General features: G+C 42.6%; 1 protein-coding gene across 4 annotated transcripts in view; it reads right to left on the bottom strand.

Moving 5' to 3' along the window:
* Positions 1 to 258: 258 nt before the first annotated feature.
* The window catches only part of NRG3 (neuregulin 3), a 1,080,447-nt gene continuing 1,055,047 nt past the window's right edge, over positions 259 to 25,658 (bottom strand). For 2 of the 4 annotated variants that reach the window (XM_068548901.1, XM_068548902.1), the window contains exons 7-9: positions 11,415 to 11,542; positions 6,845 to 7,015; positions 259 to 766 (exon numbers count right to left, since the gene is read on the bottom strand). In XM_068548901.1, coding sequence (XP_068405002.1) covers positions 259 to 766; positions 6,845 to 7,015; positions 11,415 to 11,542 — 807 coding nt within the window. Of the gene's footprint in view, positions 767 to 1,010; positions 1,083 to 6,844; positions 7,019 to 11,414; positions 11,543 to 25,658 lie in introns of all 4 variants that reach the window. The other 2 variants (XM_068548899.1, XM_068548903.1) reach the window with 2 other exon arrangements.

Raw genomic sequence — 25,658 nt, 5'->3', positions numbered from 1 at the left:
CCAAAGAGGACAGTGTCGGGACTAAATAAAATTGTATTCAGAATTCTACCCAAAAGCTTTAGTGGTAAGCTTTATCCCTCCTGAAACGTTTCTTTCCCTTTAAAAAAATATTTTGTTAAAAAACACTATGAGGGCGATAGACTATTTGGTTTCTTCTAAGTAGATGCTCTTAAATTAATGCATATAAATAATTTGTATTTAATCTCCTCTCTTTCCTGTTGAGCAAAGCATAGAACGCACAGATTCTTACATCTCAGGTCACTTGGTCAACGCAGGGTCTCTTTGTATTTCATTTCTTAAGACAAATTGGGCCTCTCGTTCTGATTTGGCTGTGGAACTCAGGGGGAGAAAGGCTGTGTTTTCACTCGCACTGTCCTCGGTTTCTACGCTGGCCAGTTCGTAGTCTTCTGACCGCCTGGCACCAGTCAGAATTCGGATCTGCTCCTGGACAGTTTCTAGCAATATTTTCACTTCTTGTTGTTCTGCTATAAGACAATCGCTGACTGGAATACTCACATTGACAATATCAGCAGAGTAGGAGTTTTTGCACCATTTGATGCTTTTGACTTCAGAAATCCCTGGCATTTGCATGCAGGTTTCCTCTAGACCCACTGAGGGGATGATGGGCACGGAACTGGCCCTTGGGGATGAATATCCCATCAGGTCCGTTTGATCCAAGCTATTAAAATAGGAGTTTGTCTCTCTCGAAGGCAGTTGCATATTTATTGATGCATTTTGTTGGGTTGTTAAACCACTGGATGAATACCTGAAAAAGAAACAAAGTGTTACATATTCTGCTTTCTTCCCAGCTTCTTGAGAGCACTATTCAGTCAACAAAGCACTTTCCACATGCACCATCTCACTGAATTCTCACAGCAACCCCATGAGACGGATAACTATGTTCCCAGTTAAACAGAGAAGTTAACTGAAGCTCAGATAGGTGAAGTGACTTGCCCAAGGTCACACAGAAAATAAGTGACAGACTGAGACTCAAACCCAGATCTTCTTACTTTAAGTCCAGGGATCTTTCAACACACCACAGCTGTATAGGCAGGTGGGATATAGTCTTCCTGACCTCTATCCTAGAATACAAAGTAAATGGGGATTGAGCAGGTAAGTGTGGCCCTTCCATAGTGACAAACAGGAAACCCATAACGGCATTACTCCACTCCATCAACCTGACCACCCTCTCAGCCCTGGTTTAGTCCAGTGTAGACTCCTTGTGGCCACCCTAGGTGGAGGCAATCAGGAAGCCCAATATTAAGCAACAAGGTACTACAGTCCTGAGTTTCTCTGCTTCACACTGACCGTAGGGGGACCAAATCCAATTTCCACTGGCACTCTGCTCGTTAGGAACTGCCTCACTGCCAGTTTGCTGAGCCTAAAAGATGGGATGAAAGGCATACAGTTCCTCTGTCTGCCCGAGATGAACATGAAGTGAGTTCCATAGGGCCTCGACCAAGCTAGTAACGTTCCTCACATGGTTTCTGGAGCCAAGTAAGGTAGCTCATGGGTGCATGGTAATGGCTTGTTGAGAACGCCATCATGCTGTTCCAAGTGGTTTAAATATGCCAGAATCTGGCTGGCCCCCCTCTTGCTTGTTCAGAGCTAGTGAATGTTCCATTGCCTCTGAACTTTCCAGTGCCAAAAAGTGAGGCAGGGATATCGTAGGTTCACGGAAATGTAGTTTGGGGACTTGAACAGTAGTATTTATTCTATTTCTCAATTATTTTTCCTCAATTTTAACCTTAAACATGAAAATTTAAGCATAATCTAAACATGTTCATCCTCAATATAATAAATCTCATTCCCCTTGTCTTACATTATAATGTAAATAAAAATCATGTTTATACATGGAAAGAATAATTGCAATGAAGTGTGTTGCATACTAAATATTAGAAACCTTTATTGTAAAGACAAGATGGGAGCAATTTAGAGATCTGTCTTTCTGCCAGACAGTGTGAAAAGATGGGGAACAAATTTAGGTGTCATTGTGTTCTACCCTCTCTTACTGAGCCTAGTATGGAGTTGGCAATCGATAAATTTTGATGGAACAGACTCAGGAATACATGAACAGAACTTCAAGGTAAACACTCCCTTAATATCCCAGTTAACAACAAGAACTAACAAACATTCACACAGAGCTTTCAAGAAGCACTTTCACCTCTAATTACCTCCATTGATTAAAAAAAAAAAAAACAAACTGTGTGGTTTATTTATTACCACGTAATGGATAAATAAACTGGACTAAGGAATACCCAAAGGGCTTGCCCCAAATTACACCCTTGGTAAGCAGCAGAGGAAGAAGTTAAACCCACGCTGTCTTAATTGTTACTATCAAAGCCAGAAATGAGTAGGCATCTCAAACTTTTTTGAGATGTAAAATCTTTACCTGTGCAAATTACATAGCCACATACAAAGAAAAGTCCCTGGGGGACCTCAAGGACTTTCTCCTTAGTGTTCTATGACTGAAAACCTGAACCTAAAGGTTCTGATCAATGAATCAATTTCAACAAGAAGAAAGGGGACAAATTGCAGGCTTTTGTGTTCTTTCCTTAGCACCATTAATGTGTACGAAGATACAGAATGTCTGCTATCAGATTCACCAATGGCACAGAAATCTAATGAGGATAAAATCGTCTTTCACGTGGATCATCATGAGTGTCTCAGTGAGTAGAATCTAACAGGTTGAAATGTGATGGGGATAGTGCCAATTCTTCATACCTGGATCTAAACATTAGTTGTAAAAATGATGGATAAAGGTGTAAATATCTTAGAGGATTCAGTCAATTGTTGACGCTTCAGCAAATCCACAATGTGACATGATGTTGAAAAAATTAATAGTCTTGTTCAGGCTTCAGAGTCTACAATAGACCTTTGACTGAAAACAAAGACCCTGAAAGGAGCTACATACCGAACTGCTGGACTACATGCAGGTCAGCAGAAACGGTGCTAACAAGCCTTGCGAACCAACAGAGAAGAGAGTAAGTCACGAAGCTTCCTGGGCCTTGGGAATCTGGCCAAATCCCGGGGATCAGTGAACATTCTGAGACTTACGACTAGAGATCAGAGCATTTATGATGATAGCCAGAGCTGCATATTTGCACATAAGCCGATGATTATCAGCTTGCGGCTTGGCATTAAAAGCAGGACTCCTTCGGGCTGCACTCTGAAGTGTCTCATCCATGGAGTGGACACACCGCCCGTGACCTTCCAACTGGGACTCCAGATTGCTGTTCAAGGGACTTCACAGCGTTGCTTGGATCTGGATGGAGGTGTTTCCCCAATTTGGTGATTGTAAATACATTTATTTCTTACTATTTTGCTTATCTCTCTGCTATAACTAACCTAATAAGCTTTCTTATTTCTTATTTAATTAAGTGTTGAGTGGTTATTTTGCCAACAAATCCTCCGAACTTGAAACTGAAAGTAAGTCTTTCGGCAAAACACATGACTAAGAAGTAATCAAAGGTAATTCAAGCCAAACTTGGAGCGGTCTTCTACTATGCCTGCCTGACGACTGAAGGAGTCAACTTACACATCATCTCACAAGCCAGGTATGCATCACACGCTGGCAACAACTGAAATCTAAAATGCTGCCCTAACATGAAGATGCACTTTAAACAATTAGAACGCTCCAAAAATGTGATTGTGTTTTGGATGAGAGAGGATTTCAAGTCTCACCACCATGACATGCTCTGGAATCTCAGACAAACACAGCAGCCTTACTTTAATTCTCTCATTCATTAAAACCATCAGGTAGCAATACTGATCTAGAGGGACTGCTCTGAGAACTCACTGAAGGAATGCCTTTTCACTCTTCCAGTACAGGCACACTACTAATCCTCCCTTCCTTCCTAGAGTTGCTGTGAGTGTCCTAGCACTGGTCTTTGATTAGGAGGTGATACTACTCTCCAGAGGTTGAAGTGAGAGTTACATTTCTAGGTATGATTCTTGATTAGAAGATACTCAGAGTTCTGTATCCCTTCAGAGTCAACGACTACTGTCACACATTTGATCCATGAGCTTGTCATTCATTGACTGTAAAACACCAGTTTGGACTGGTTGGCCTGCCCTTCCTCCAATTCCTCAACAAAGTAATCACAAGTACATTTCCTCTGTAACTCTGTGAGTCAAAGCATCCTTTTAAAGAGGGAAGATTTCAACAATTAGTCATTTGGTTTGATTCCCAGTAATTCAGGGGTCAGGCCAAGAAATCAGTGTTTCCCCAGAGGACTCCAAGACCCAGTTCTTGGTGCATATGGAATTAGAATGAACTGACTAAATTGAAGGAATCTACTTCTCCCTCTGGAGCCATACAATTAGAGATTCCATTTACACATCACCATCCATGACTGTGATTTTTCTTCACATTCCTTTCCTGGTTTAGTGGTTTACTTAGTCAGAAAGGCCGGTATTCAATCCACTTCTTTTACGTGGGCTATCCCACCTTGGGTTAGCCATTTAAATTCTGCTATCTTTAGTGCGTTCATCTGTACACTTCCTGAAGAATAACTGAATGTAAGTTTGTAAAGTTGCTATTTAAGTGAGGTGGATAATCAGTATGTTTCGATCCCTTCTACTTTGAAGGTAGCAATCTAACTTTTGTGATTCCATCTCTTTCTGTCTAGTACACAATTCCATTAGTTTGATTTGCCTGACATAACCCAGTTCACAGCTCTGTGAGCCACTGCCATGGCTGTCACCAATCCACTGAGCCGGGGAAAGGCTCTTGAAGAGGCTCCTTTCTACCTGACTCCCTCCTCAAGCTTCACTAAGTCAGGCGCTGGGTTCAAGCTGGGTTGAAGTTAGTGTCAAGGAGAGACATCATATACACCGGGAACCTAACTAGCAGACAGCACCCACATGCTTGATAAACAAGCATCAGATGCCTCTTATAAATTCATTCACCCCCCACTCCAGGCTAGGGCCAGATTTGAAGAGGAGATTTGAAGAGGGCCTTTAGCTGTGAAATTCTATTACCAATCCCATTTCCAGTCCGGAGAGACGGTCAGTCCCCCAGGAGTGGGAAATAGCTGTTGTCAAGAATGAGATTGCTCCCTGAGACACATTGTGCTGAGCACACAGTGACTTATACGAGTCACCATTTATCAACATCAGGTGCATATCACATAGGAAAATACAGGTGGCTAGCCAATTGGAGAGAATATTCCAAACCCAATGCTGATTGAACCAAAACAAAACGATAGCCATAACAGTGCCCAACAGAAGAAAGACAGCATGGGCTGGGTTCTCTCTCCACTCACAAAATCTCTCAAAAACTTGATTGCACCTCACTCATTCTCACTCGGACGTTCACCCCAGGGGGATAAAAAAAAACACCTAAGTAACAGACATTATTAGTGATTTCAGAAGAAAAGTAATTATGAAACATGATTAATTATAGGCTAAATGCAAGCCCCTTTTCCAGATATAAGGCAAAGAGAAATGCAAACTACTTCTTGACTTGTATTATACATTTTGGACAACTTAGCTGTTATGTTGAATGTGTAAATCTCACCTCAGATCTTACCAAATATATTTTACAGTCTATTTGGAATTGCTTCAAAATTACAAAATCCAGACCCAGGCTATTTATTTCCTATCTATCTTCTAGTCTTCCTACAGAAATCTGTAGCTGAGATTCGTCAGACATGGCATTGTTGCATACATATCACCCAGAAGAAAAGACAAAGGTAAGAGTCTGGGACAGACCTCAAACCTGCTTTGGCTTTTAACTTGCTACAGACAGGGTGGAAAAATCACCCAGACCAAAGCAGCAAAGAAACCTAGCCTGGTTGATTCAGAGAGAGAAAAACTAGATGCAACAAGAACCTGGCTTGAGTGAAGAAATGGATTCTTGGAATTTCTGGAGTAAAGCCTGATTGCACTGCTCTTGAAATTAATAAGAATAATGGTTCCTGTGACAATAGCTACAAGTACCCCTTCTCTGTTTCCCATGTGTCAGGTACAAGCCCTTGACACATGTAATTTCTTTTTAATCTGCCCAACAACCCTCAGGAAAGCTGGTATTATTTTGTTCAATTTATAGACGAGAAAATGTAAGCTCAGATGATAAAACTTTCTCAAATTCATACAAGTAGTTAGGGGCAAAGATGAGATTTGAAATTCAGTCAGTTTCGATAAGGGCTGCCATATTTGGTTGAACAGCTTGTGTCGGTTAGGTGAGTGGTGGCTAAAATTCATTCTACACTCCACTCACCATGCTATGAGGGCCTGTGTCCACTGAGAGGAAGGGACACTTTTTACACTGCAAAGATGACCAACAGCCCTGGAGTCCAAAGCCAATTTTTCCATCCCTGCACCGTGAATGAAACTAGAGATCTGAGTTTAGCTACTTGTGCCTTGACAATACTCTGTCAACACTGACTGAGACTTGTTCAAGAATGCTCGATGGAGCAGATGCTATATATATGTTACAGGTTATTGTTTACGGTATTGTCCACAATAGTGATTAGAGAATTAAGCACTTTTTTCCCCCAAACCTAAGGAACACTTTAGTCGTCCTAAGAAATCTGTTTTTTAAAATCAAAGACCCATTCCCAGTTATTTTAGCAACTGCAATAATAACATAGTGTCTAGATGACTATACACTTATTTTTTCTTAATGCTATATATCTTTTCCATCTAACATTTCCCTAATATCGATTTCCATTGTATCTGTTTTTTAAAGTTATTCTTTTGTGGAACAAAGGTGGAAGCAAGCATAAATAGCCAAATAATGATGAAATCAGTGAATAAAACCCCAAGGAACATAATAACTCAATTTAAAACTATATCATTCATAACACCTTCCCTAAATTCCATTGCTTTTACGACCTACCCTTGGCAAGGTATCGTATCCTGGTCTGGGATCCTTGATTCCTCGAGTTGCTGATATGCTGGTCCCACGATTCCACCCAACCTACTTCGGGGTGAGGGGGGTGTCCTTCTGAAGGCATTCCTATGGAGCATACCACTCCTTTGCCCTGGGCTGCAGCAAGAGGAGAGAGTCCTGCTGGTGGAAAGAAAACCAACAAACAAATTGATCATAGCAATAACCTCACAGGTGGCTGCTGAAACTTTTCAAGCACTGCTTTTCCACCCTAGATCCTCAAAGTTCTAGGTCAGCCTCCATCCATGCCTGTAGGATATCTGTTAGGAGGGATCGAAAGTTGCTGAATCCATTTTATCTTTGGAGAGACTGAGAAGAAAAGAAGTTCCAGTTCCTGTGTTTCTGGCTTTCCAGTCTGGAGCACAATGGACTAAAATAACACCAGCTTTCCAGCCACAGAGGTGCGCTTGAGGAATTCTCCAGTTCCTGATTCCCATCCTCCCTCATTATCCAAGCTACAAAAGTGCCTCTAATAGAAATAAAAATGGCCTTGTTATTAAACACTGCCAAGAACTAAACCCAAGAAGCCTTAAGGGCTTTATGGGGAAAATTTCACTTGTGTTAGTGGTAGAATAAACAAACCTTATTTTAACTGCCTTTCTCTCCTTAATATATATGTTACTTTTGCAGTTCACTGTCTCAAATTTTCGTAAATCCTGAGAACCTAAATTACTCTTCTTTTGAGTTTGCTTTAACTTTTTTTTATTGAATGAAAGATTCTTTAAATTCTGTAGTGCGTTACAATTTTCAAAAGTTTCACACACATGATTTTATATAATCCCATAATAACCCTTTGAGTTTGCTTTTAATAAACATCTGATTGTATATTTCACTTGACTCATACACCCAAATACCCAAATCACCATGCCAGATGCCATCAAAGGGCAAGGCATAAACGGGATATACCTCAGGTAAGATCCCTACATAGATCACGTTAGACAAAGAACTAGACTCTTTACAGAAATTAATTACTAATTTGATGCATTACTTATTCCATATCCATTCCTCTCTCCACCCCACTGAATTTACCCTACTACCATGTGAACACTGTTCCTGTGCAGACATTCCATGAGATGCCAATAAGGGAACTTAGAATTTTTGTGTTGCTACTCATTTAGCTCTGAAAATAGCAATAAAACCACACACAGAAACAGCAAAAACATTTTCAAAATTTCAATAAAGTTCTAAAGGATCCAGTCCCCCAAATGAATTTTACTCATATTACTACATTATTTGGAGTTCTGTAAGTTTTCCCCCCACAAACATTACTGTTATCTCCACTTAATAAATACAAAACTTCTCAAATATTATTTAAGGTCAGAATTTGAGAACCTGACAAACGAGTGCTAGTAGCCACCTTCCTGGTTTGGGCAAGGCGAAATGATCACACTTTATAACTTCATATTCGTCAAGCCCAACATTAACTTCCTGAGTTTGTGCAAACACCAGATCATACCTGGCAACATTATTACAACTTCATCATAATATTTCTGGGTTGAGTGTATTGAGTCCTAACATGCCTAACAACAAGGGACCTCTAGTTAGGTCTCTAAGCCAACGAGTTTAAGGAGCTCTATAATAACTAATTTGTTTCCCTCCCTTCCAGCTTCTATCTATACCATCCAGTGGCAATTGTGGAGTCCACAGGGTACTCAGGCTTGGATGCTAGAATTAGCTGCATCAGGTCTGTATGATACTGGGGAAAGTACTTGTATATCAGTCAGAGTCCTGGGGGAAAATAGATAGCACTCTATATTGGGTCATTTGGGAAGATTTTGCTATTTACTAAAGTGTGTTCACTGTTTGTTTAAGAAAAAAAAATACAGGATACTTCTGTACATAATGGCTGGTAACAACGGGAAACTGTTACCATCCTTGTAACTGAAAGGACAAGGGGAAGGAGCAGTTACCTGATTGAAGAGAGAAAGGGCTTGTAAGAAGAGGACCTCCTGGCTAGTGCCAGGAAGAGGGCTGTAGCTGAGGCAACCAGGCAGGGAGGGAGGGGGCAGAAGTGCTAGGACCTCACTGGCCTCTGCCCTTCCATGCTTGCCTGTGCATCGCAAGAAACCAACAGAAGCCCAAAGGCAAGTGAGCCTGCTGCCCTCTTAGTGCACAAGGCAAGGCAGAAAAAGGTAAAGCCTAGAGATGGGTGGAAGAGATGCAAATAAAGGTATTAGCACTTGTTTAGGTATTTTCATAGTATTGCTATGGGGATTAAAGAGATAAAGTATGTAGAGTGCTTAGCAGGGAGTCTGGCACTTAGTAGCTGCTCAACAAAGTAAATTCCCTTGATTCCTCTGCCCAAACTGACAAATCAAAGGCTCATACTAATCACTGAAAACCCTGGACTTATTTCACCTTAAAAAACCTACACATGTGCTGTCTACAAATGAGTTATATTGCCAAAATATAATGTAATAAGTATAACATGACATAATAGATTTCTTCTTTAAAAAGAAAGAGGGTTCTTTTTTTTTTTTTTGGACTAAATACGAGAAATAATGACTTCGAATTAACAGCTTTGTTTCATAAATGAGTTATCCCAATGAGTCATATTTGCAGTGCACAAAAGAAATGAATTATTCATAGCTAGCCAAAATGTCACAACAAAAAAGTCTACCAGTATGAGCTAGTGACCCATCTTAAAAAAGAGTTCTATACCTATTGATCAATCAAGTATTCAAGCGTTCTAACCCAGTGGCATTCAGGAAGTTACACAGCAGTTTGCAGGATGTATAAATCAATCAGTGACTAGGTTATCAATCACGAAAACGTTTAAGTCTACTGCATGTTTTACAAAACAAAAGCTATGATATATTGAACTATAATTTACAAAGTTCTAAAAGCACTTTATAAATCAACCCTTGCCTATCTGTCATTGAACCAAATAAAAAAGAAGGTCTCTTAGAGACTTCCTTATTTGATCTGTGAGTGATTCCTAGAAACCATAGTAGAAACCAAGCTTAGGAGGAGGTATATCAACAGACAAAAGTAGGGGTAGGGTATTTGCAGGTCAAATACATTAGAAGCTATAATTGCTTAATCATATCAACTTTAAAACATGTACGACATAATATAGTACTTAATATTATACTTAATTATTTTACTTGACTGAATGGAATACCACTTTAACGTGTATTACAATCAATCAGCAGAGGAAAATGCTCTTTTGGAAAAAAAACATCTTCTAAAAGGCCAATAATTTTGTACTTAATTCCCTAATTGAAGAACGTCCACTAGGTCCAGTTAACTGAAGTAATCTTTTCACAGGGAAATATTTGTAAATGCCCCAATTGATATAAACCAAAAATTGTAGTTAATAACTAAAGCAATTATCCAGTAGCCAAACATATCTCATCCTGTGTTGAAAATATTTAAACCTTTTTTTCTTTTTTTAACTTAGCAAACCCTTGGTACCTCAGTCTCTACCCATGTAGATTAAGAATAAAAATCACCATCAAGTACTAATGATTAGTATCAAGAGTGACGTGAAAACCTCATAGTAAATGTGGCCAGCATCAAGAAAATCTTTTTTAGCGACTCCCTGAAAGGTGAGGGAGAAGTTAGTTTCCTTGAATAATGCATACTTCTCTCATGGTGGTTTTCAAAATATTGCCTACATATATGAAAACCAAGGGTCAACAACATTTAGCTTCCATTGCTGGGAACAACTGTTATTTTTTACCTTTTCCATTTAATCTCTTCATAATTAAGAATTTTTTAAATACTGTACCTCTTACTAAAAAAAGGAAGCTTAAATCTTTGGACAACTTCCACAAAGACTGACGACATATCAATACTTTTGGATGCACATAAACATAATGTCTGTTCTAGCAAGTCTCAGATGTTGGCACTTTAGAACAAAACTTTCAATTTTTGGAGTTCCAGATTCCTTATGTATAAACACAGCATGGGACTAGAAGATGCTGAAGAATTTGCTCAGCCTCAGAATGCTGTAAAATTTATAACTTTTATAAGATAACTTTATTTTTGGCTTTCTCCCCCAAAGAGCCAATTTTTACAGTCAGCTTGTTAAAAAAAAAAGTCCCACTCCATTGATAATGGAAGATCTAATAAACCAAAGAAGAAGATTTGCCGGGCTTCTTCCCCCTGGAAAGTTTTCTTTGTGTGAGAACCATGTTGGAAGACCTGGAGCATGTCCTATCAGCTGCCTAGGGAAGAATTAGTCATTAAATTTGCAGACAGTGATAAGGCAGGCTAGGAAAAATCATGTTTTTAATAGTTTTTCAGATTGCAATTGTTTCATTCACTGGTCTGTGTCTGCAGACTTGATGGGTGTTGTTAATAGTTCCTTTAGGCTTCCTCTAGGGGCATTGCTGCCTGCTGGTATCTTTGCTTTGCCTGCTAGGAGCTGCTTGAGCATCCACTGCGTGGGGAACTACAGGAGAAGCAAGAACGATCATCTCTCCTGAATAATGTTGTCGTTCCTCGGCATGTGTTGTCCAGTGTTATACATTGTGTCAACGCACCCATTCCCACCATGATTAGCTACCTGTACCTGTGGTGTTTGACAGATTGGCTTCCTCTGTTGGGAGAAGGGACCTCTGGGAATGACTGGGGGCCGGCAAAACTTGACTCCATCATTTTCTCCAATGCAGTCACGGGATGCCTTTCCGCCTTTGAATACTGTGGGAAATCACATGCACAGAGTTGAGCTGGAGGAGAAGTTATGAGAACAGGGCCTCTGATACTACAGCTGGGTATCAAAAAGTTACTGGAACTTACCAGTAACTTTTCCACTGGGCACCTGATCAGGAGAATGACAAAAACATCATTTTCATCCCATTTCTCACACACTGAATATGCTCTCCCCTCTTGCCCCCAAAACTCTTTGTGATTAGATAAGGTCCATTCGACAGGGTTCTTCACGTTAGAATCTTAAGTCTATCTATCTTTTCATTTCAGTCTTCACCCCTGGCACACTATGCCTGAGAGCCAAAATCACATATTTTTTTTTTTATTGGAGTATAGTTGATATACAATATTATATAAATTAATACAAGGAATTTTAAAGTCAATGTACATTTTACCAAAAAAATTAATTAGTAGATGGACTACTAACAATAGGGATTCAATAAATGCTAATTGAGTGAACTTTACAACAGTCTCAGATTTATGGAAGGCTTTGATTTAGAGTATCTGCCCACTACTCTCCACTGTTTCTCTCTTTCAGCCTGATACCAGGTAATTACCATGTCTAATAAGAGAAGTATGTGAACAGTTTACTCTTTATAGTTATTAACCCTTGGTTTCACCTTTGACTATGAGATATCACAAGGCACAGGGGCCTAAAGAAAACCATATAGCTATGGCATATTGAGAAAAACTTTGCTCCCAGGGAAATATCACGTGGCATCTCAATCAGGCGGCAGTTGTCAAGTTTAACAACACTCCCTGGACACTTGGCACTTGAACAAGCAGCAAGGATTATCAGGTTTCTTTTCTAGAAACTCCAATGAAAACCATGCTGAGAAATGACATTTTTTTGAAGGCTAATAACCAAATTAGAGAGATTTTGAAATCCAGATATTCACATGTAATATATGAACAAGAATTTCACAGAAAAACAAAGATAGATATGCAGAATACATACAAAAAAGTATATAACTGAACTCATTGTAGAGATGAAAATCAGAATAGAGAACGTTAAATTTCAGGAGTACTTAGTAAAGGCAAAGATTCAAGGAAAATAGAGTTGGTGCTAATTTGTTGGGGGTACACATTGGCAATGTGTTGCAAAATATTAAATATAGGTACTCAATGATATAATCAGCAAAGTATGTCAGTGGTACGATTTTTAATAACAGAAAACAAACACAAAAGAGAAGCAACTAGAAACAATAGAAATGGCCACAAATGAATATTATACAGCCATTGAACAGAATAAAATCAAAGTATGAAAAGTATGAATATGAATCCACGTGTGCAAATAAGGAAAATGCAGTAAACAGATGTATATATAAGTGTATGTATGTGTGTATATACAAACATATTTAGCTTTGTGTGTGTATATATGTATAGATTTTGTATGTACATATACATATATGTTTCTGTGTGTGTGTGCATACAACCACATGGGATGCAGATGGGAAACAAAAGTAAGCTATTAACTAGGTGTTATCCTTGGGAAAAAGTATATTGGTGGGTATGGGCTATGGAGACTAGGGAAATTGTCAAGGTTATGTAACTTTAAGTTCAAAATCTCTAACTAAATGTTTTCTTTTTAAGTACTTCCAAAACAAACCACATACTGTTAGTAATGACCACATCTTGAATCAGAATATGAATTCTACAAAATGGACTTAACAGAAGCTATTTAGACTTCTTGCAAAATGGAGTGAGTTGACATGGAACAAAAAGAAGATATAGAGATAATTTGGAAAAGGTGGTTGTTTTCAACAGCCCGAAGTTACAAAGATCCAAAAAATGATGGAAATACCTTCACATGTACTTCTTTGTTGACTAATTAAGTTGTTTATCATAAATCATCCATGGAAAAAGTGAATTGAATCAACATGTTATTGAAATGTAAACAACATCCTGAATTTCTATTTCTAGACTTCCAGGTTCTATAAAAGATCTACTAGAATTTTTTTTTTTCTCCCAACTTTTAATAAATTGCTTGAGAAGACAAACTCAGATGGTTGGAAGCCTCAGCTGTAGACACAGGTGAGATTATCTGGAGACATCTGTGGCAAATTGGAGGGGGTAACTTCTGTGCTACTTCTGCAGAGGGCTATCAGTGGGCGACATCGGCCAGTGTTTCTAGCACACCCACATTTTCCAGAGAAATTGCCAAATCATTAAAAGTCACCAGCCCATTCCTTTTTCAAAAACAATGTATGTCAAGAAGGCTAGTTCAGCTTTGGGGCCGTTAGTTCAGAGCCTCTGCTTTGAATGAGACTTTTGATCATGAGAGCTAGAGGGCCTTGTTCAAAATCTGGGATAAAAGTCTTGAATAGAATCAACCTCTTACTTATTCTGCTTATTCATAGCATTCATAATAGATATAATATTCTAAATCTTTTCTTTCAAATGCTTAGATTATTGTTATACAGTTGCTTTCACTGGTATTATTGTGGTCCATTAACACAAATTTGTCTCCAAAATTTATTATTTTGGATTTTTCTCTCATAGCCTTTTTGAGAATCGTTTTCATTTTAGTGGCTACATTTAATCTGAGATGCAGGTTTAACTTGCTGGTATCCCAATCCAAGGTTAGTTGAGACAAGTTGGAACACAAAAAAAACTAATAATTTGGCAATCCTTCAAACTAATATTCCATACATATTGGTTCAAATGAATTTAGACATAGACTCCAGTTTTCAGTTCTGACAAATAAAGAGCTTAGAAATTGTCATTCCTGTCCTTAAAATAAGAAAAAAGCTGAACAAACAAAATCAGTGACTATTCTTATACCCATCAGATAATTGAGGTGGCAGGGCAAACCACCCCTCTAAAACCTGGAAAGACAAGTGAATACGGAGAGTCAGCCAAGATCAGCTTGAGACAGCCTGGGACCTGTGAGCCTTTGCTGCAGTGCCTGCACCTGGACCAATGCCTCCTCCAGAAACAGAATACAAAGAATCTATTCGGGGCTAACAATAACCTCGTGCATGCTCAGTTGGGGCAAATTATGAACGACAAGATACAAAACACCAAAAACCCAACTGTCACTTCTGAGATGCCCAGAGCAAAAGCAGGGTACTGTGCATGAGGCCTGCACACAGCATCACCAAGGGGGTGGGCAGACCACCTAAGCCGACCCCTGGACCCACCCCTACCTTCACCCTGTATAAGGAACCAGCTCGCCCCCACCTCAGGGAGCGAGCAAGGGAACGTGTTATTTGTTTTCACTCCCTCCTGCTGCAGCACGAGTCCCAGTAAAGCCTTGCCTGAATTTCTTGTCTGGCCTCATCAATTTCTATTGATTAAGGAGGCCAAGAACCCTGGTCAGTAACATACTTTGTTGTGACTCTACCGGGACGTTCTCCCATTCCCGGGAGGGGATCTGGGCACCTCCGGGACCACCCACCACCGAATGCAGCTTCCCAGTGGGTGACAGGCGGCCACCTAAACCTCTTGTTTCAGCGTCACCACCTTTGGTAAGTCTGGCTTCCTGGCCCCTGAGGGCCTCAATACCCTCATTCAGGCGACGCTTTCCCCCTCCCCTTTGTCCTTTTTCCCTCACCACTTCCCCTTTCCCTCTCCTGAAATCTCTCTCCTTCTTTCTCTGTCCTCTCCTACTTCTCTGTCTTATCCTCCTGAGAGAGTGGACGTCGGGCAGCTACAGCATCACTGTTCTCAGCTCGTGAGACCTGCTCCCTCTGGCCGGCAACAGCTCACCTTGACAGGTCACAAGCAGAGGTGGGAGAGGCTCGCCTAACACCAAGCAGACCTTGGTCCAGTGGGCCTTCCCTGATGGGAGATTTATGAGAGTGACAGAGGTTCCATCCTCCTATCATGTAGTGGCTGGACGTCCGATCCTCCCAATATTCTCACCTTTCTTTTCCTCTACCAAGAGAAGTCTCATTGGGAACAGGCTGAAACGGCAGATTTCTATATACTGGTGTATGTGTGGGTGAGAGTCCCACCTGTGGGTTGGCGACCCGCAGATGATGGACAACTGGATGGTTTCGGGGCTTGATCACCCTGGTGGGCAGTGGACAGGGAGCTCCCTCCTTCACTGGCCGTTTCTGGAAGTGCGCAGGCTGGTGCCTGAATAGACACCCTCGGGGGGCAGGCTGAAAAGCCAATCTCTTTCTCTTTTTTTTCAGTCTTTTCTGTCCCTCCTCTCCTGTCCTATCCCTTGGTCCTCATCACCTACACTCCCATCCCCTTCATCCTGGAGACTCCTTGTCTGTGTCACTAACTCTGGGGAGGGAATTCTGTGATCCCCTTTGTCATTACACTAGACCTCGACTCCATCTGGCCCCCGGGATCTCTAGTTGTTAGTCTCCAGATTTATATGTAAACATGGGAAATGCCCAGGGAATCCCCAGAGATTCTCCTCTGGGTTGAATTCTTAACCATTGGAGACAGTAAAGAAATAAGCTGATTTTCTTTTGCAAAACAGCCTGGTTCCCGTATACCTTGGGTGACCAGGAGAAGTGGCCATGGAATGGATCCCTTAAATTTAACACCATTTTACAACTTGGACCTATTTTGTAAGCAGTCTTAAAAACGGGGAGAGGTCCCATATGTGTAGGCCCATACGTGTAGACTCCAGACTGAGGGATTCCTGTTGTTTATATGTAGCCTCTCTTCCTGTGTTGCCCCCAAAAGATTCAGAGCCAGACGTTCTCACAGACCCCTTCATTCAGCTGCCGACTAGCCATCGGCATACTGAGCCTCCTTCTCAGGCCCCCCTTTCTTCTTCCCCTTCACCATCTTCTTCAACTCCCAGACCCCTACCTTTCCCTGTCAAGTCAGAGACTCAAAAATCAGAGCCGCTCGTGTTTCCTCCAATGGGGCTGATCAGGTTCAAAGTTAGCCACCACTGTTGCCCCCCAAGGCCTTTACCCCCTCTAGGAAGCAGCTAATGGGAACGGAGGGATTACTAGAGCGCATGTCCCCTTCTCGATGCGGGACTTAGGAATCTGTAAGGAGAGGTTTGGCAGGTTCTCAGAGAACCCTGACAAGCTGAGCCTGACAAATTCATCAGGCTGGGGTTAACATTCTCTCTTACCTGGCAGGACATCATGGTTATTCTAGCCCAGTTGCACCCCGGATGAAAAGGAGCATATATCGAGAAAGGCCAGAGAACACACAGATGGCCTACTTGTCACCCATCCACACCACCAAATTTATCAGGCGGGGGTGGGGATGCAATCCCAGAACATGACCCACACTGGGACAATGAAGATCGTGTAGGCCAGGCTAGGATGAGACATTACTCATCTATCAGAAGGAATGAAATATACATGGTGAAGCCTGTAAATCATAAGATCCCAGAGGTTATACAGGAAGAAAGAGGAAAACCCGGCAGTCTTCCTGAGCCAGGTGACAGAGCCATTCAGGAAGTACACCAATCTAGACCCTGAGTCTGCAGAAGGGAGAACACTGTTGGCCATGCATTTTACCACCCAGGCCACTCCTGATATCAGGAGAGAGTAACAAAAGCTTGAGGCTGGGCTGCAAACCCCATGGTCAACCTTGGTAGAGGAAGCCTTCAAGGTCTATAGCAATCGAGACTTAACAGAAGAGGCCAGTAAGGATAAGAGGCTGATAAAGAAAACGCAGCTTTTGGCCATTCTGATCCACCCACCACCTCGAGGGGACCCTAGAAGGCTGTGAAGGCTGGACAGACCACCAAGAAGCTGCCTGGGCACAAACCAGTGTGCCTTTTGTTGGAAGGAGGGGCCCTGGAAGGGGGAATGTCCTGAGCGCCCTCCTGTGGGACGCCAGAGGGGCAGCCCCAACCCCAGTTCCTTGTGAATCTCTCCGATGAGAGATTCCCACACACCGACTGATGGGGCGAGTGCCTGCCTAGCTCCAGATCCTATTCGTTCCATCCTCATGACTCCAGCGGAGCCTCAGGTCACCCTTGACGTGGCGGGTAGGAGAACTGATATTCTTGTGGACACTGGAGCCGCCACCTCTGTTGTGACTAGGCCAGCCGGCCCCCTCTCCAACCGTGACTGTACTGTGATGGGAGTTGACGGACAGCCAAAGGTAAGGCGATTTACATCTCCCCTTGCCTGCAGAGTCGGGTCCGTTATCATTACTCACTCCTTTTTGTATATGCCACAATGCCCTGTCCCCCTCCTTGAAGAGATTTGTTAAATAAATTAGGAGCTAGTATATTCTTAGTCCAATGAGGTAGAAAATTCAAATAGAGAATGTGCATCTATTAGTAGCCCCAGATGACCCACGTGCTGGTCATCAAAAGATTCTCCAGGACCTCCCCCCAAGAAATTAGAGAACAAGTAGATCCTGCCGTTTGGGATACCTTGGTTTCAGGAAGGGCAAAACATGTTTTCCCAATGAAAATAAGATTAAGGCCTAGGGTAAGGCCCCTGAAAGAGACAATATCTTTTAAAGCCTGAAGCCCTGATGGGGATCCAATCACCGCTCACCAAATTCCTAAGACACGGACTCATTAGGCCCTGCTGATCCCTGATCCTCCCCGTTCAGAAGCCTAACAGGGAGTGTCAGTTTGTGCAAGACTTGTGAGCAGTGAATGAGGCCGTCATCCCTATTCACCCACTGGTGACAAACCCATACACCCTCCTCGCCCACGTATTGGGAAATGCTCAGTATTTCTCTGTTTTGGACCTCAAAGATGCATTTTTCTGTATTCCCCTACATCCAGATTCTCAATACCTTTTTGCCTTTGAATGGAGGGACCCTGACACCCTGGAGGCTACCCAATATACCTGGACAGTGCTTCCGCAGGGTTTTCAGGATAGCCCCCACCTCTTTGGAAACGTGCTAGCAAGGGAACTCTGCTACAATATGTTGATGATTTATTGATAAGTAGTGAGACCAAACAAGATTCAGATCAATATACTGCTAGGGTCCTAAATTTTCTGGCAAAAAGGGGATATAAAGTGTCGCCAACCAAGGCTCAGATCTCACAGCAACAGGTTTAGGATTTAGGATTTGTTTTGACTCCAGGGAAAAGAGCCCTGGCCATAGATGGAAAAACAGTAATTAGTGTACTACCATCTCCAACCACAAAGAGGCAACTTGGAGGCTTTCTCAGGTTGCCTGGGTTCTGTCATATCTGAGTTCCAAATTGTGGCCTTATAGCAAAACCCCTACAAGAGGTTCTAAAGGGAGAAGAAAGGGAGCCTCTTCAATGGAATAGGGACCACCAGCAGGCCTTTGAGATTCTAAAGACCGCGTTGAGTAGAGCACCAGCACTGGGGGTTCCACATTTGGACAAGCCCTTCACCCTATACACTCATGAGAGGTCAGGGACAGCACTAGGAGTCCTGACCCAAAAACTGGGACCGGGTCAGAGACCAATGGCTTACTTTTCAAAACAGCTGGATTCAGTGGCCCTGTGATGGCCAAGCTGCCTACGGGCAGTAGCTGTCACAGCCCTGTTGGTTAATGAGGGTTCCAAGTTCACCCTGAGACAACACCTAGATGTATTAACCCCTCATTAGGTACAATTTGTACTGGAAGTCACAGGACATTATTGGTTGACTGGAGGAAGGTTAACAAGATATCAGGCCCTCCTAATGGACACCCCCGACATTACCTTAAAGGTGTGCCAAACCCTGAACCCGGCAACTCTGCATCCAGTGGTCGAGAGTGGAGACTTAGTGCATTCGTATACAGAGACCATAGAACAGACTTACTCCAGCATGTCTGATCTTCTCGATGAGCCTCTTGACAGCCCTGAGGTCGAATGGTTTACTGATGGGAGCAGTTTTATAGAAATGGGAACCCGAAAGTCGGGGTATGCCATAGTTAGTCTCGGTGAAGTCATAGAAGCCAAGGCCCTGCCACCCTAGACATACAGGTTCCATGTACTACATGCTCATGCTGCCATTTGGAAAGAAAGAGGAATGTTAACCACTAGAAACTCTCTCATAAAGATTTAATTCTGTCTCTTTAGAAGCAGTGCAGCTCCCGACCCAGGTGGCAGTAATCCACTGTAGGGGCCAGCAGAGGGATGGATCTTTTGTGAGCCAAGCAAAGCTGACTGAATTGCAAAACAGGCAGCTCTACTGCAAGAGCCTGAGCAAGTTATGGCCCTAGTGATTGCCCCTCCCCCCCCCCAAACTCCCTAGCCTTCCCCAGTATTCCCCACAGGAACAAGAAAGTGCTGAGAAATGGGGCTATGAGAAAGGAAGCACAGGCTGGTATAAAAAGGAGAATAAGGTTCTAATCCCTGAACTCCAACAATGTTAACTCACTAAGAGCTTACATGATGCCACCCGCTATGGGAGGGATGCACTGTGGGACTTGATGCAAAAGGCTTTTTCAGGGAAGGGGATTAAATGAACAGTAAAACAAGTAACGCTTGCCTGTGCTTATGTGTCCGTAATAAACCACAGGCCCATCCAATCCCCCTTTTGTTACTCAGGCCAGTTCAATGCTGAGGGACATACCCGGGGGGAAGACTCGCAGTTAGATTTCACCCAAATGCCCCTGTTGTCAGGATATAAATATCTTCTTGTGTTCATTGATACTTTCACAGGATGGGATGAAGCCTTCTCCACTCGATCTGAAAAGGCTACTGAAGTCTGTAAGTCCCTTTTAAAAGAAATAATTCCTCGGTTGGGACTTCCAAAGTCCCTCCAGAGTGATAACGGGCCCTCTTTTATAGCCAGAATCACACAGGGACTCACAATGGGCCTAGGGATAGACTACAAGCTACACACCTCTTGGCACCCCCAGTCTTCAGGGAAGGTAGAGAAAATGAACCATACTTTAAAGAAAACCTTAGCAAATCTCTGCCAGAGACTCATGAACCCTGGACCAACCTGTTTCCTATTGCACTCCTCAGGGTCCGTGTAGCCCCCAGTTATAATCTGAGGCTTAGCCCATTTGAAATGACCTATGGGAGGCCTTTTCTTACTACTGACATTCTACTGGATGAGGAAGTGAGTCAGACCCTGAGGTATATTATTCATCTAGAACACGTTCAGAAGGCAATCCAGGACTATGCCCACAAGGCACAGCCAGCTTCCACTCAGTGGAAGGGGCCGTTCCTTCACAAATAAACCCCGGGGACCAAGTTCTTCTTAAAACCTGGAAAGAGGGGTCCCCCAAAAGACCAACTATTGCCAAAATAGAAGGCCTCCTATAAAGTAATTTTAGCCGCCCCCCCCCACCCCGTTGTCAAACTACAAGGGATATCTAGTTGGGTACATCTGTCCACACTAAAGCTTTTATCCCCGCAGGTACAACTGAACAGTACACCTGTGAGCCAGTGGAAAATCTGAGCTATCTATTCAGAAGACAGGCACCATCGACAGATAAGTAAGAGGATGCGGCGGGTTGGACTCCTATGTGCCATTCTTGCTATTGTACCCTTGCTTGCATTCTGCCTGTTTGCTCAGACACCCACACCAAGGAAGCAGCTCCTTTGTCCGTGCTGGGTTTAAGGGAAACACTCCACCACAGAAAAGCTCCTCCTATTGACTCTGTCCGCCTTACTAGTCCCGGTAACTAGGGGATAATGGCAAGAAAACTCACCTATCAACATTTTCAGAATCATATCTGAAAGGGAACATTTAAAAGAATGCAGGATATGCCATCAACACCCCCAGCTGGCTACTGACCCTCCTCTTGCATTTCCCCTGCAGCTGCCAGTTTCAATGGTAATTAATGATCTAAATCAGGGACAACTGCCACCCCCTCAACCTCTGCTAGTCACACTTGCACCTTCCAGTGGTCTATTCCAATGCTTTAAGCTTACTCCCTCATACACCTGGACCCGAGGCATGGGGTACCTTATGTTAAACTGCACAAACAATTTGTTTCACATGCCCCTAGAACCCCCTGGGGTATTACACCAGATATCCTGCCACTTGTATGGGGTTAAACTGTACTTTCAACCTTACCCACTGGTGCCTTGTTTCATACTCTGGCCTCATACCACTAAACAACACAGAAGTGGAATGTAAATGGTGAGAAGGAAACATCCCATCCACCTGGTCAATCCAATTCGACCCATCTGTGGGATACCGGGCAAATAGTGATCTGGCCTATTGGGCGTGACCCCCTGATGATGTCAGCAGGATCATACATGAGCATCTTGTTAAAAATGTTGTAGAGCTTTAAATACTTAGTTATCAATGAAATGGTCCGCTATCCCCTAATTATTCAAGTACTAGCAACAGTTATGTCCTTCAGGGACTGTCTACTCTTAACAACCGTGAGACAGACATTCAGGTCTGCATCCCAGAAGGGTCTGTTTTCCCCTGCAGACACCCAAACCATCATATGTTGTGGAATTATGGCCAGGCCCTGTCCTTTTCCAACCAAGCTATGGCCTATAAATGCATTGATAATGTCCACTTCATAGGAGAGAGTGCACTCTAGGGGCCACAGGGATGAGAGGGACTTTTATCTATAACAGGACCACAGGGATGAGAGGGACTTTTATCTATAACAGGACCACTCTGGCTCACAACTGAACCTGGAAAGCACTGGGAATGATCTTAGCAGGGGCAGGGCTGGCCATAGGACTGGCAGCTCCATGGGCACACTTTACCTATCATGAAGTAACACTGAGAAGTCTCACCAGACAGCTTGGTTGTAGGATGGAACAGACAGGGTGGGCCTTAATGGGACTTAAGACCCCTCTTGTTTCTTTGGCTAATGTAGTTCTTGACGATTGTCTAGCTCTTGAGTATCTTCTGTCAGAACTAGGTGGAGTGTGTGTGATAACTGATACTTACTGCTGTACCTGGATCAATGCGACAGGACAGCTAGAAGTTAATATTAAGGAAATAAAGGGAATTCCCTGGTGGTCCAGTGGTTAGGACTTCGAGCTTTCACTGCTGTGGGCCTGGATTCAATCCCTGGTTGGAAAACTAAGATGCTGCAAGCTGTGTGGTGCAGCCAAAACAAAAAAAAAAAGAAGTATACACCCCAGCAGAGTGGCTTCACAAGTGCGATATCGCCTCCACTGTCTGGTCAACAGTTTAGGAAGAAGCCTTCCCAAAGTTATCCTGGTTCCTTCCCTTTCTAGGCCCTTTAGTGGCTATTTTTGTTGTTCTCCTTTTGGGCCCTAGTTTGTTTAACCTTTTGGTTAAGTTTGTGTCTTCTAGCCTTCAACAGTTTTGAGTAAGGCTCACGATGGCTCAAGGAATTCAACCCATTCCAGTGGAGGGTGGCGCAGGTCCCTACAGGTCCTTGGAACAGTCAGCAAGGGACTTCTATGCCTCCAGGGTACGCTAGGGTCTGTGGCCCCTCTCCAGCAGGAAGAAGTTTCAGAAAAAGAGACCTTCTGCCCCTTAACCCTTAAGAATGAGGGGTGTAGAATCCCTCAGGGGGCAATGAGACCGACTGGGACCTGGGAGCCTTTGCTGCAGTGCTTGCACGGGGACAAACGCCTCCTCAAGCAGCAGAATACAAAGAAACTATAAGAGATTAAAAATAACTACATACATGCGCAGTTGGGGCAAATTATGAATGACAAGATACAAAAACCCAACTGCCACTTCTGAGATGCCCGGAGCAAAAGCAGGGTACTGCGCACGATACTGGCACACAGCACCACCAAGGGGGAGGACAGACCACCTACGCCATCCCTTCGGCCTGACCCCTGGACCCACTCCTACCCTCACCCCATATAAAGAACCAGCTCGCCCCCTCCCCCTCCCCCCCAGGGAGCGAGCAAGGGAGGCCAAGAACCCTGGTCAGTAACAAGCTTACCTACAGAAGAATCTTCCAGAAACATAAACTGGTAGGAATACTTAAGTGGTAATTTTAATAAGTTTTTGGAATCTGCATGTGGACTAGAGGGAAAGTAAAAATTATCTCAGGGCTATAGTCTTAGGGAGTGTTCTCACACTTGCTTGAGTTTAACCTCCTCCAGGACCACACCAGATTCCCACAAAAAAGTATGAAAAAAATAAATAAATCATCTCATGTCTCTGATGAGAAAGTAATCATTTTGAAATGCACGCACAATCTTCTGCATTATAACTGTCTACTTTTCAGTGAAAAGAGACTTTTACCAGAGCCTGATCTCCCCTAAGGGAAGAGCATTCCACTCAATAATTGAAGAAGAGACAAATTCTTTGCAGTAGAATTCCAAATAACTTATGTGGATACTCTGCCTTCACAAAGGGTGAGCATAACTCCCCACTCCTTAAGTGTGGACTACACATGGTTGCTTCCTTCTAAAGAGAACTTTGTAGAAAGGGATGGGGAAGAAAGAGTAGCACCACAGTGGAGTTGCCTGACATTACTACCTCAGACAGATGACAAAAGGAATCATCAACAGTGATAAATCATATTGAGAGAATGCACTTTTGATAGGATGTGATGAAAAAGGCACTTTACCTGTACTGTCTTTCTTACAAAACCCCGTAATACCAATCTAATCGGGAGAAAAACATTAAACAAATTCCAGTAGAGGAGCATCCTACAAAATACTTGACCAGGACTCCTAAAAACTATCAAGGTCATTAAAATAAGGAAAGTCTGACAAACTATCACAGCCAAGAGGAACCAAAGGATATGACAGCTAAATGTGATGTGGTATCCGCATGGGATCTTGGAAAAGAAGAAGTAATTAGGTAAAAACGAATTCTGAATAAACCATGGATTTGAGTTAATAACAATGCATCAGTATGAGTTCACTAATTGAACAAATGTCCCATATCAATGTACAATGTTAATAATAGGGGAACCTGGGTTCAGCGTATATGGGAACTCTCTGTACTAACTTTGCAACTTTTCTGTACATCTAAAACTGTCCTACAAAATAAAGTTCACTTAAAAAATTTAAAAAAAATTTAAGCAAAAGATACATACCAAAAATAATAATAATTTAGAGACTGAAGGCAGTATTCAGCTTTCCTTTATTTTCCTGAGTAGCTTAGCTGTAGGCCTTCAAGGTGCAAAACCCACTCAGTAAAACAGTCTGCATAGACTCTCCTTAAAGGCAGCTTAATTGACCGGGATTATAGCCTTTGGACATTTTATAATCTGTGCTAAAAGCATTTATTATGGTTCCTCCCAAAATGTGTGCAGTTCCTCCCTGGGAGGAGTTAAGGTCGGCACAATTTTATCTCATCCATCTGATAGTATCCCCAGTGAAGTTCAAGTGCTCAGGTTAGCTGCATGTCTGGTTCTCCCCCTTAACGTTTCTGTACAATGTTACAAGATACAGCAGTTGATTCCATGTTCTTTCCCTGTACTCACACAGATCTTGACATTTTGTGTTTGTCCATGTTGTGTTAAAACCCCATTTGATGTAATGTCACTTTAATCGTGAATAAGAAGATGGCACAGACCATTCACTGGTCCTTTCAAACACCCACGTAGACCCTGGTCATACTGTTATTTCATGGGGAAGCATTCATCCCGATTGGCTTCCCCGAAAGCCCTCCTTGTGGAAATGTTCTTGGGTGCTGAGGACACCCACTGTTGTTTGCACCATCACCTGCCTTGCTCCTAGCACACTGTTAGTGGTGCCCTAAAATCAATAGAACTGTCAGATGAAACAGGAGCATGTTGGAAGTACAGCAAGGTATGCTGTTTCCAGGTCTGCCCCCTGCAAGCAGCCTGAGTCAGAAAGTTAAATGAAAGCCATGTCTGTGTTGGAAAGCAATGTTGACAGAGTTGATAATCACCTGGTCTGGAACCCCAGGCAATAAAGCCAGGAGGGAGGATACTGTAAAATGGTTTTAAGGTTTTCAATGTCTTGTCTCCCCATTGCTCTCAGCTCACCTATGTCTGTGTCAAAAAATTCTTTATTGCAGGTCTGATCTGAGCCCAGAAGATCGTGAGACTGAGTGGTTATAACATGTTTTAGAGCGTGGTTTCATCTGGATCTCTAATACGAGTAATTAAAAACAACTCAACAGTTGTGGTTATTTTAAGAATGTTTGCACCATGTACCAGAGCCGGAAGAACTATAACAACTGCTGTCAAACTTCAACACATTCCACTGAAGAGGAATAATAGAACTAGACACCCTTTCCAGACACCCAGCACAGCAAGCACTCCTCCCGGCCCCTATCCCTCACTCTCCACCACCTCACCTTCACCAGGTGCCCGCTTCAGCCAGGGGGAACTGAGCACATGTTATTCCCTCTTCTCA

The sequence above is a fragment of the Eschrichtius robustus genome, chromosome 7, assembly GCF_028021215.1.
Source record: "Eschrichtius robustus isolate mEscRob2 chromosome 7, mEscRob2.pri, whole genome shotgun sequence".
Taxonomy (NCBI): domain Eukaryota; kingdom Metazoa; phylum Chordata; class Mammalia; order Artiodactyla; family Eschrichtiidae; genus Eschrichtius; species Eschrichtius robustus.
This window is presented reverse-complemented; position numbering and strand designations above follow the sequence as displayed.